The sequence below is a fragment of the Leptinotarsa decemlineata genome, unplaced genomic scaffold (genome assembly GCF_025532065.1).
Source record: "Leptinotarsa decemlineata unplaced genomic scaffold, Ldec_3_MD MMD2_tig00000010_RagTag_RagTag, whole genome shotgun sequence".
In the NCBI taxonomy this organism is placed as follows: Eukaryota; Metazoa; Arthropoda; class Insecta; order Coleoptera; family Chrysomelidae; genus Leptinotarsa; species Leptinotarsa decemlineata.
The window spans coordinates 401,363-414,242 of NW_027412538.1; the positions used below are offsets into that span (position 1 = coordinate 401,363).

A 12,880-nucleotide genomic window follows, 5' to 3' on the forward strand; every position below is an offset into this window, starting at 1 on the left:
TTTGTATTTTGAAAATAACTATACAAAAAACCAACTTCTTGAAGTTTTACAGACAAAAACATTTGAAAAAGTGTATGCCCTTGAGAGTATTGCTAAAAAGTATGGACACACCATACTGAGACTTCCCCCCTATTTTTGTGTTTTCAATCCTATCGAATTGATTTGGGGAAAATTGAAACAAAGTATCAGGCGGAAAAATAAGTTTCCAAAATTTGATAAAAAGGTACTAGAGCTAGTTAAAGAAGAAGTAAGAATATTACCGAAGAAGACTGGCAGAAAAGGATTAAAAAAGTAATTTTAGTTGAAAAAGACTATATGGAGATTGGACACTTGCATATTAATAGCAGAAATAAATTCATTATTGATTTAAATGACGATAGTGATAGTGAAACAGACAATATGGAAGAGGAATTATCAGAAGCTTCCGAAGAAAGTATGTGATGTGTTTTTGAAGCGATCGGTCGATTTGAAGCGATCAATCGATTTGAAGCGATCGATATATGTGAGTAAGTAGTATTTAGAAGTATTTTCAATCATCACTCGTGTCATTTGAATCCCTACTTTCCCACGCATCTATATAAACGAAATATTTATTATATGTATTGTTATATAAATATTTATATACATATATATACACACACACAGATATATATATATATATATATATATATATATATATATATATATATATATATATATATATATATATATATATATATATATAAATATATATATAATCGAGAAAGGTTAATGCAGTCAAGCTGCTGGAAAATAATTCCATGAAAATCAAAAGATAAATAGATTAGTACTGTTTTATCATTCCCATATTGATTTCAATTCAAGAGCCACCGGTATACTGCTGTTTCAGCCTATTGGGCATCGTCAGTACCGGCAGGCGGTCCTCGATTGAAGACAAAATGAGAAAAACCAAGAAAGTACTTGATAAAAATAGCTGCGTAAACGCAAGCGTTCCACTTATGTTTCGCTTGCGTTTACGCATAAGTGGAACACAAGCGTTCCACTTATGTTTCGCTTGCGTTTACGCATAAATGGAACGCAAGCGTTCCACTTATGTTTCGCTTGCGTTTACGCAGCTATTTTTATCAAGTACTTTCTTGGTTTTTCTCATTTTGTCTTCAATCGAGGACCGCCTGCCCGGTACTGACGATGCCCAATAGGCTGAAACAGCTGTATACCGGTGGCTCTTAAATTGAAATCAATATGGGAATAACCAAAAAGTACTAATCTATTTATCTTTATATATATACACACACGTCTTGTTACTCTATGTTTGAAGAATTGTCTTATTTTTGTGAGGTTATGTGAATCAGTGAAGTGTAACATTTCATCATTTTTCATTTCAACCTCTTATTTGATTTGTCTAGTTACTGTCATAATCATAATATCTAATTAAACCTGTGTATTTCTATAAAAGCATTTATGCAAAATTTTAATATTCAGTCACAATTATATTTGAATATTTGATTTTATTGATTCAATTTGATTTTCATCATTTTATTGGATTGAAGGAAATAATCAGTATAAACAGGGGTGACAAAAGAAATCAAATAGAATTCTATGGAACTGTCACTCTAAATGAGAATTTCACAAGGCAGTATTATAGATCCCTAAAAATTCTTATTCTACTTGAACACTCAAAAGTTGTAAAGGTAGATGATTTACTCATTCATAATTTTTGTTCATGGTCGGTCGGTAGCAGCGCGGTTCGACGTGGGTGCTTTGTTCAAGCCCCAGGCTGAATGCTCGATCTTCACTTTATATCATCCAACCCGTGTTACGAATCACACGTTAAAAGGTAAGACCTCGTTAGTCCTTAGTTTGCACACGTTTCGACTTCTGAGTGTTATCGTTCGTAGGGGTGAGATAGCCGGTTAACGGAAAAAACATTTTAAACATTCAAACATTTAAGAAGCCTAAAGAAGGTATTGTATAGTGAAACAAGTGTTACATTTTTGTAAAACTGTTTAGTGAATGAAAATGTCTGTAACAACAGCTATCCAGTATTAGTAAAAACTTTTCCAAACATGAAATGTTTGTATCAAATAAATGGTATATTATACTTCAATGACAACACTTTTGAAAAATTATCATTTTGTGTCATGAACATAATTCAAAAAGAAAATGTATTCTAGAGATGGTTCATAAGAAATAATAAAAAATATAATAATATCAACAAGATTAGAAGAATCAGAACCTCTGATTAAAAATTAATGTAATAAAACATACCAGAGAAAAATTAGTCGATATGTGCTTGGCTAATTGAGTTAGCATCGTTTGGAAACAAAGTATAGAATAATGCTGACTTCTGATAATGTTAACTTAGTGAAATTTGTATTGATAGAATATGCTCCAGTTATGGTTAATGGGAAAAGTTCATCATTAAGATATAAATGAAAAGTAAAAAATGCTGATGCATGAGACATGTATATATATGATTTTCTTAAATGACTTTATAGTAGCATCATAGCATCACTTGAAACAATAATAATAGAATGAGATGAAAGAATAAATATATCCATTTGTGAAATTAGTTTATGGCTAATACAGGCTTAATTTAACTTGGAATTTCATGTGAAAGGTGTATCAAAGTCATCAATTACATTGCTTATTTCAATACCTTGTTTTGATAAGTTATATCATGTTGAAAAGCAGATTATTGTTTAATGATTTGCGGTTGTTGAAAAAGAAGTGCTGACTATTCTTCGCCAACAGACAATCTGCAATTCATATTGCAGTCCAAAATCTATGTAACTGTTTTTGTGTAAGTTAATATCGTGATGTTAGTTTTTGTTGATTACTTACATGATTTTATTCAATTTAATATGGTCTAATTTAAACGTGCAAACTTGTTACATATATCTAGAATATATTTTAGGGGAGGGGTATTAGTGGATAGTCTTAACAAAATGAATAACTTGCGACTGGTCAGCATATTAGCAATTTCAACAACTGATAATTTTCTTACCATGTGTAACTCAGCAGCAAAATGAAAATTATAACAAAGATGTAAATTATAAATTCACCTATTCCTAATATCACTTGAATAACTCTCAGATTACATGAAAATGGTTTGAAAAAAATATTTTGAATACTCACTAATTCCCAGTTTCGCTTAATATAATTTTTGAATGCTACAGCTCCAGCAATGCGAATAGTCATATCAACATCCGATTTATTAACTACATTTAAGAGAATCACGGGATAATTTTGATTGACCTCGACTCCTTCTAAAAACTTCTCAGCTGAAAAAATTATTTTATAAAAAAAGTAGACAATTTTTCAAGTGAAAATGCTCACCCGGCCTCCTGACGTTAATATCAGGATTGAGAGTTTCCTGTAAATATTTTGCCAATGTTTTTAGGTTTTCCTCAGATATTTCCATTTTATATACACTAATTATTACAAAAACCAGAAACTTTATCGGTATCGCTCCTTTCAAAAACGGTTCAAATTATAACCTAAAATTTAAATTGGCAAGCAAATTGAAAAAAGATCAAATACCTTAGGCTTCGTACAAATCTACAACTTGCAAAGTAATTTGTCGCCAAATACGTACTAACTAAAATCAGAGAAAACATATGTTCTGTGACTAGACGGGAAAATCACAGAACTCATTTTTCTGTAAACTCCAAAAATAGTGAACTCTATACTACATATCGTCGTGGAAACAGCAATATGTCCAAAAATCAAAGTTTTCAGGAGGAACAAAAAACTGTTCCAACATGTCATTTTGCTTACAATTTATTTCTTAAATGCTCAAACATTATTTATTTCACCTTAGAATGATAATGCCATAATTTTTGTTTGAAGATTTTTTAATTTATATAATTTATGTTGACATACGACCTTTTGTAAACAAATTTTTTTCAATTTTCGTTAAAATACGACTTTTCCTCAGTTGTTCTAAGAATGAATGGTATGTATGTAGGTCAAAATAAAAAAAACAAAATTGCTAAAAACTTCTTTATTATTTATAAAAATAGTTTAAAAAAAGACAAACTAATTGAAAATACTGTTATGTTAAAAAATTAAAAATCCTTATTCCAAAATGAAAATTAGAAAGACTTGAAACTAATAATTAGCCTAATTTTTGTATGGAAGAGATTCATAAAAGCTTCTGTAATCTTCTGGTATAAGTTTTTTAGCTCTTGAAGGTGTTCAAATTGACTTTTTTCAATTGGGAAGGGTCGGTCATATAACTTCCACCTAATGTCGCTGAGGTTTACTGAACGTTGTGGACGGCATGGTAATGGTGCCCAATTGTCGTTAAATGCAAGTTTATAATTGATTATCTTATCCGGGGTATACTGGAGGGCCACGTGGTCATTAACACAGGGATCTCTTGCTTTATACCCTGCTCGAAAACTGGTATATTAATCAGAATTGAACTCTTCAAAGTCATTGTAGTTCAAATAATAAGTTTTGAATGGCTGGTCAGGTCGTGCTGATTGTAAAATTGGAATGTAGTCTGCAGGAAGGAACACTTGCTTTCGATGCTTCAGCTTACTTTCAATTGCGGAATGGCATCCATCTACTTCCATGTGGGTTCGGCCCACCTCAAGATACTTTTGCTCAATAATTAACCCGTACTTCATGCTCAAGTCTAATAGGGCATTAGACAGTTTGGTATTCCTATTTTGATAAACACACCCATCACTCCATATAACTATTTTTTTGTGGAATCGGCTTGGCCTGGGCTAATTCATTTGAGATGAACATAGTTGCTATAGAAGCAAAGACGTCACTATCCAATCCACCATTTCCTTCGTGCCAAACATAGAACGAAACATCTTTTGATGACAAATTATAATGAACCTGATTGTGGACTTTTAATTTAGTTTTGTAATAATTTTCCGTCGCATTTAAACGTGGTGCCAGAAGCACAGCTGGTAGGTCAACTGTACTACTATTTTTAACAGCTTTACTTTTGTCAGCCTCTTTTTCGGTGATTGCTTCTTGTTTTTTTTTAATATGCTTTGCATAAGATTCTTCATCTATACTTCCATTTTTATGCATGGTAGATTCGTTGCATTGATCTTTTTTTGGCGTGTAAAATGCCAAGTTCATCTTGCCCATAATTTTTTTTAACGTTATCCTCGATACTTTAGTTTTTCCTAAAGACTCAAAAATTGCGATATATTTTCGATAAGTCTCTCATACTACCCCAGACTGGTTCTAGGTACAGTTTATCAGAAGAGGTGCGGCAGTAATGTGATTCAACCTTTCCCAAAGAGTTCAGCCTCTCCTGTAATTCTGTTATTGCGTTTCCTGAGGCATAATATTTTCCATAAAAGTGCTTGCCTGAGAGCTAGAGGTTTCAGGCGGTTTCTCCCAATCACGTAATGGTCTTTCCCCAATGCTTATTGTGTGCATGAACATTTGTTTACAAACTTGTTTCTTAACTTTGCCCCTATTCCCATCACTCACTGAAAACTAAAAGCGGAAGGTCGTTTTTTTCTCGTGACATCAATGCTGTCAACTCCCTTTTATATAAGCTTTTTTAGAGTCCCAGTTGGGGGAAAAGCTCAGAATTCTGAGAAAAGACGATGGCGTTCTTCATCGACGATTTGGTCACAAAAAAAAACTTTGTCTTGGCCCCCCTTTTTTATGCGACTGTACCCTTTTTGTTTGTTTTCTTTATATTTGTCAGAGGCGTCCTTTTTGAAACCAACATGGGACTTGCCAAATAAGTGCATATTTGCATTCTTTTGTTTTGTATACTCGCTGCCGTTCCTCCTACGTTTCTTCCTTTTTCTAATTGTTTCTTCAGTATCTGATTGTTCATTATTTTCAGCTTGGAGGATGCCGGCTTCTTGTATTGAATCATCCGATTCAATGGATGCAGTTGAATTTTTACTAGAAGGTCTGTACTGTTCATCAGAATCGCTGTTGAAATCAGAGTTGCTGGAAACTACTGAAGAAATTTCATGATTTGGTACCTTCAATTCTAGGTACTGCAATGCTTCAACATTCTCATTAAATGCTGGTGGTTGATCTCCTGTTCTATGTATGGCCATAGGTATTGCCAAAAATTCGTGAAAGTGATAAAGTAAAATGATATTGAGTATAAAATTACTCACTTTTAATGTATTTATTGAAGAATTACTATGAGTTATAAATAAACAATGTCAACAAAACTTGAAATGTATTGACATACCACACCTTGCACTGACCAAAATGAAAGAAAACAAATAAAACTCATCACTCTCTGTGACATACGACTCTATTTGTTGTGACCAAACATCAAGCAGATGTCAGATAGACTTATTGCAAGGGGAGGATTCTCAGCATTTTAATTGGTTTACTGAGTTACTACCTATTGCATGTTGTGCAGATCAACAAAGTTGGCCATAGTGGTGCAATAAGAAAAAAATTGATTTTTTTAACATACGACATATATTGCGGTTTCTATGACGATATATACTATACATTCCACTGTCCAAAAAAGATCAGTGTCACATACTGAAAGGTTTCAGAGTAATATCATTACTGACTGAAAAACTAAAGAAAAATCATTAATTTTTCATTCGGGTATGTTAGACAAAATTGTATTATTGACAGTCAAATTTTACCTGTTTAAATCATTTTATGAACATGAAATCTGTATTAAAAGTTTCCTCACGAAAGTTTCCCTTTGACCTTGAGGTTTCACAATTAACGAAATTCTTGAGAATAGTTGTTGATTATAAACTAACTTGGGAGGCACACATATTATTCAAAAGTTGGTTCTGCGTGTTATACAGTTCAAAATCTAAGAGATAGTGTTTCCAAAAGACATCTTGAAACGCATCTATCATGAATTCGTACATTAAGGCTACAGTATGCATGAAATTCTGGTGTAATTCAACTCCGCACACACTGATCGGTTATACACCTTCTGTAGTAAGTAGTAGTTAAGATGTATTAGTAGTCACTGCTGTTTGTGACAGCTGGCTTGAAGATACAGAAAGTGACCTACATTACCGGCACCAGCATGGTGACGAATTCACATGGTTGTAACTGACTCTTTAATAAATTAGTTAAACAATAAATGAGGAATCTGTTTGAGTGTGAATATTTTGTTTGGCATAATACTACACCTTCAAAAAAGGGTTATTTGTTTCATGGATAGAGAACCCTTTCCAGATCCGTGTAAACTACTTTTTGAAGAAATACAACATTCTTCTATTGTCATCACAATACATAACTTATTTCGATATACCTACCAGGAATAAACAGCAGCCACTTGCAAAAACTGGTATTCATAACTACTCCATGAGAAGGAAAGATATAGAACACCAACCGTTCCTTCGCTTAAGTGTGGCTGAAAATTCTACGAATTTCGACATTTTAGATATAAAAACGGAAAGATAAAACATGAATGTTCTCCAGATCTGTTTAAATATAAAATGGTGTAAATCTTAACGGTTTAATAACAAACCAAATGAATCTTTGTTCACACATCTAACATGAAAACATTTGAATACAAATATTCTCTTATTTTGTTTAAATATGAAAACAATGAAGCCGAACTCGTTTTTCTCTTAGTATAAATCAACTATGTTGCTGGGACAGTAGTATAGTAGCCAATATTCATTGAACGCCTGACAAATTTTGTTTTGATTTTCAATTTTACTTTCTCCTATGGATATATATATATATATATATATATATATATATATATATATATATATATATATACTATATATACATACATATATATATACTATATATACATACATATATATACTATATATACATACAAATAACTGAGTAGAGAAAAATATCTTCTGTATAATTCAGTGTTCATATAAAAGTATTTGTTTCGAAATAATTTTTTTCTTTCGTGTAATTCAATGTTTATATGAAATTAGCTGTTTCAGGAGGACTTTCTTTCAGTTTGTGTCTGAAAGTTACTTTTTTGCATGATCTTCACATCCATGTATAGAGTTACTTATTTTCAAATTGATTACTTCCTTCCTTCCTTTGGAAGATTCCCTCATCTTTTTTTGTATCAAGATGGAGTAGTAGAAAGCCAAAAACTTTCTTTCCCAAAAATTAATCACTCCTAAAAATATAATCACTTCAATTCATATTGTTCATCTTCTAACAGGGGACATGAGGGCCTTATTCGATAGGGTGTCTGGGCCTTCTATATTGGGAGGGGTCGTCTACAGTATAATCCATAGCTTCCCTGACTAACGGATTTTCATGGGTTTCTGCGCAATCAAAGATTTGCCGATTCCTCGACTGAATGGACTGCTGAATGGAAGGCAGCTGTAAATCTCTGTGGATGGCTTCATTCCGCACGAACCAAGGAGCATTCACAATCATCCTTATTAGCTTATTTTGCATATCTCTCCAAAATGGAGATATATTTGACGGAGCCGTTTGTCCTCAGACGCCTGAAGCATACATGATGACAGGCTTAAATATCTCGTTTTGTAGATCGTAATTTTGTTTTTAAGGCTTAATTTAAAGCGTCTGTTGATCAGAGGGTACAGACTAGCTATCCGACCCTCGATTTTTGCCTTCGCGGTTGTGATGTACGGGTTCCAGGAGAGCCTACGGTCTATTAGAAGACCGAGGTACTTTTCCCGCGCTTGCGAGTCGATCTCCCTTCCAAATATTCTCACTTTTCTGGCCGGAGAAGATAGCAATCTTCCCATGGTTATCGCCTGGCTCTTTTCCGGATTCACTCGGATTAGGTCGTGTTTGTTAAAGTAATATGAAAAATTTTTCTTTTTGTTTGTCTAATATGTTTTTTTAGTTAGTTAATCATAATAATCAATTTTGATTTCCGAGATTCTTCTTTCTTTTGTAATGGAATTCGTCTCGAACCTTAATAAGTCTAGCAATACTACTATCAAAGCAAACTGGATTTTTTTTGTAGTCAAATAATTTGTTCATACGTCGATTTGTGAGGGGCATTAAGTATCCTCTCGTGAATTTCATTTGGATCTTCATATTCAGGTACAGTTTTCGAATGATTGATTATTTAATTGTGCTGTGAGTGGACGTCAAAAAAGGAAAATAGGTCTATCAAAAAAATTGATGTCATCCTTCTTTACTTTTTTGGCATCTACTCACAGCACAAAATAAAATAAGTATGTATAACAAATTGGTAGATAAATACTTACTTTTTCCGACACTGGCAGACACTTAATCGATTCACTTTACTTCAAATTTTCTTTTCGGAAACAACAAATTAACGTTTATCCTTGGCATTCATATTTAATATTTATAATCAAACATGTTCACACTAAATTACAAGCATACACAAGTTTTATTTCGTTTTCTTGGTGCGTCTGAATAAGCGTTGCATTCGGCGGCGCTTTTCGAGTATCGACACGTTATACTGAAATAGAAATTTGCAAATTTTTCCATTCAACGGCAGTCCCTGATCTTCTTAAAATATTACTCCACTATGGTTAAGAACACCCAAGGACACGATACCCAATGAAGCACAGGGCATATACGAAATACCATGCTCAAACTGCCCCAGAACTTACATCGGTCAGACCAATAGAAGAATTTCCAACAGATCCTATGAACATGAACTAGCGGTTTGCAAATCAGATCCAGCATCATCTCTCTTCAAACACCACCAGGAAACAGGCTACACAATAAGCTTCGAAAACACCAAGACCATTGCTACGGTAAAAAATCTTCAGACCAGGATAATTTGGGAAGCAATAGAAATTGAAAAACGTCCCAACTACCTTAACAAGCGAGATGATTCGCAGAAACTACCATAAACATGGAGAACATTGATTGCACGCAAGATACCTGAAAATAACTCAGGTACACGGTCAGGTAAACCAGATACCTGCTACAATAACATAAATATGGGCTTCGAACAACAGAATGACCAGTATACGAACTTAGAGTGGAACACAGCACACAGAGAACTAGTAACGAGACTTGGTCATCGAGTCATGTAAGTACAAATCTAAGTGATTCTTGAGAATGGCTCCAAAGCAGGAGCCTATCCGAACACACACACACACACACACACATATATATATATATATATATATATATAAATCAAAAATGAAACAATTAGTGGACATAACACTCCAAAAAGGGGGAAAACCGCGGACACGTGTTTCTGGCTATTGGCCTCATCAGCGCGGTGCAGCCAAGTGTAAAGGTGGGCAACGCTTGTTTGCCGAAAGCAGGAAACAACACATATGAGGTTTTCCCCATTTTTTGGAGTGTTATGTCCACTAATTGTTTTGTTTCATTTTTTATTTGTACATCATACACACTCTATATATATATATAGCCAGCTATCAAAAGCGCTCGCACTTCAAATCCTTTTTGTGACATATGTTAATATATTAAAATACTGAAAATAAAGGAAGATTAGTTGCTCAAGGTTGCCCCTTTCCTCTCATGCAGACCTGCGACTTTGTAGGTTCGTGTGGCACATATCCAACGGAAATTTGTGATGCACTGTTTGGAATCTTTGCCTATTGATTGACGCAAAATGATAGGCTCGGATAGGTTTCCGTGGTCAGTTGTAACTGAGAGATATGTATTCACTGGGTAGGGAAAATAGACCGGAGGTAGAACTTTAAGGAAGTAAAATTTATTGCAGTAATTTTTATATTGTTTACAGACAGATCAAGTACTCATACAACAAAATAATTCTGAAAAAAAAAGTGAAATAATGTTTATATGTGTTACAGGGTGTGCCTAACAGATTTTAGGGACACCCTGTATATTTTTGCAATTGGATGATTAGTGTTGCACAAGAAATACAATACTGTAGAGAAGAGTCACTTGTTCATCATTAACACATTATTATTGGGAAACAACAAGTTACTAGTGTTGAGAAATGACAGTTTCTGCAACTTTGTGTTGTTCAACCCAAATGAAACAAATGCAAAAATATGCATGGTGTCCCGAATGAATAGTCGAATGTATTATTGAAAATGCTTCGTATTTTCACAATTTTGGAAATACAAATAATAATATACCCGATTATTTGATGAACCAAATCAATCAGGCAAATGAAAAAATATACAGAGTGCCTATTATCATATATTAGGTTGACAAATATTTGGACACCCTGTATATTTTTGCATTTGTATGATTGATATGGTACATCGAATGATAGGGTATTCAGAATGAATATTTTAGTGTATAAAACAATATGGGTTCTCAAACAGTTCCATTACTTTCTCAATAATCTAAATTTTCGGAGAACAGTAGACTTCTCAGACGATTATTTTTAGATATCTTTTTGAGAAAAGCGGATTGACAAAGAGTCATTTCGTGAATTTTAGGATGATCTGGAGCTTTTGAAGACTGGACTGTTGGGGTTAAGTTGGTTTGATCTGTTGTTTAAAGCTGCCTGGGTTAAAGGAACAACAGCACTCAAAATATCGCCCAGTAAACCTAAAAAACAAAAAAAAAATGTCATCTAGGTTAATTGAAGACCTATGAAGATGTATGATGTTATGCTCTATTATTCTACACATTTCCTAATAGTAACTTATGATACTTTAATAAGTCGATCCTGTTTTTGTATCGCGAACGGGTACCAAACAAACCATTTTATGAGTGTTCGGGTCGTTTCTACCTGAAGTGGCGTGCGTTTGGGTATTTAATCAAAAATACTATGTTCAATTATTTATTTATATACAATTAACATTGTAACATAATATAATAACATTTCAGTTAAAATATTTACATAATAATAAATATGTATGCTTATTTATTTCATCGAATGTTATGATTATAGGTTCTGCCATTTTTCCCACACACATGTCCTCTTTTTTTATAACATGAGGAAGATTAAAACTAAATCTTCCTCTTTGAAGATGATCAGTTGGTGATCGAAACACGTGTCGAGGTGTTAAAATTAACGATTTGGTGTTGGGAAAAAACTCCAGTAATATTCATTACTACACCAAAGGTTCCAAACAGTGCATCATATGTTCAATACAATCTCGGCATTTTTTGGAATCGAATTTTTCTAAGGACTCCTCAAAAAATATTTTGAGATATTTTAATGCAATGAAACCCTTTACTTGAGCCCAAATTAGTTCAATGGAATTAAGTTCGCAATGATGAAGGCATATTAATAATTTGTCGAAATGCGTCAACTTTATGATTAATTTGTGATGTAAAATGATTCCAAAATACTTTGATAGAGACAGATGGCACTTATTATTCAAACATCCTTCAAAAAACAGAAAGTTAATCCTAATGATCTTTATTGAAGGTCTGTGTGATCATAAATGGTTATTAAACAGTAAAAAAGGATGCTGATTTCTTAAACAATATCATTTGGGCAGATGAATCAACATTAAAAAATTGCGAGATATTTGGAGCTACCACTTCATAACAGAATATTTTGTAATTTTCTATTCAACATTTTCCTAGCAAATTGAATTATTGCCTAGCATGCATATATTTAATAATATAATATTTATACTAGTCAACTAACAATGACTTGTGTCCTGATACATGGTTTATGAAATATATTTTATACAATATTGTAATATATTATTACGTCTATTATTATGCGGATCCATTACAAGATTCGTTCACAATTATCAAATTGTACCTATTCATGCATGTAGTTTGACATAAATGTTATTGAATTTTTTTATACTCTGAAAATTGTTTTACTACCACAACAACACAACAGCAAAAAAACTATTTCTTCGGGTTCATAAGAATTCTTGCAAATAAGGATACATTTCTTCAACAATTTCGTTATTTAAAAACAAATCTATACTTAGATGCTTTTTATAACACAAGTTCCTACATGTAAGTTATTATTTGATAATGTGATAACTTACAAATCTTCAAACTCATAAATCAAGATTGTAAGTTCGGCCGATATCCTACAGTGCCGGTAACG

General features: G+C 33.0%; 1 protein-coding gene across 1 annotated transcript in view; it reads right to left on the bottom strand.

The window, feature by feature from the left end:
* Positions 1 to 3,559, bottom strand: part of Cse1 (Chromosome segregation 1) — a 28,810-nt gene extending 25,251 nt beyond the window's left edge. Inside the window, exons 1-2 of the mRNA XM_074171189.1 lie at positions 3,319 to 3,559; positions 3,118 to 3,263 (exon numbers count right to left, since the gene is read on the bottom strand). Coding sequence (XP_074027290.1) covers positions 3,118 to 3,263; positions 3,319 to 3,403 — 231 coding nt within the window. The 5' untranslated portion in view covers positions 3,404 to 3,559. The remainder of the gene's footprint in view (positions 1 to 3,117; positions 3,264 to 3,318) is intronic.
* Between the last annotated feature and the right edge of the window lie 9,321 nt (positions 3,560 to 12,880).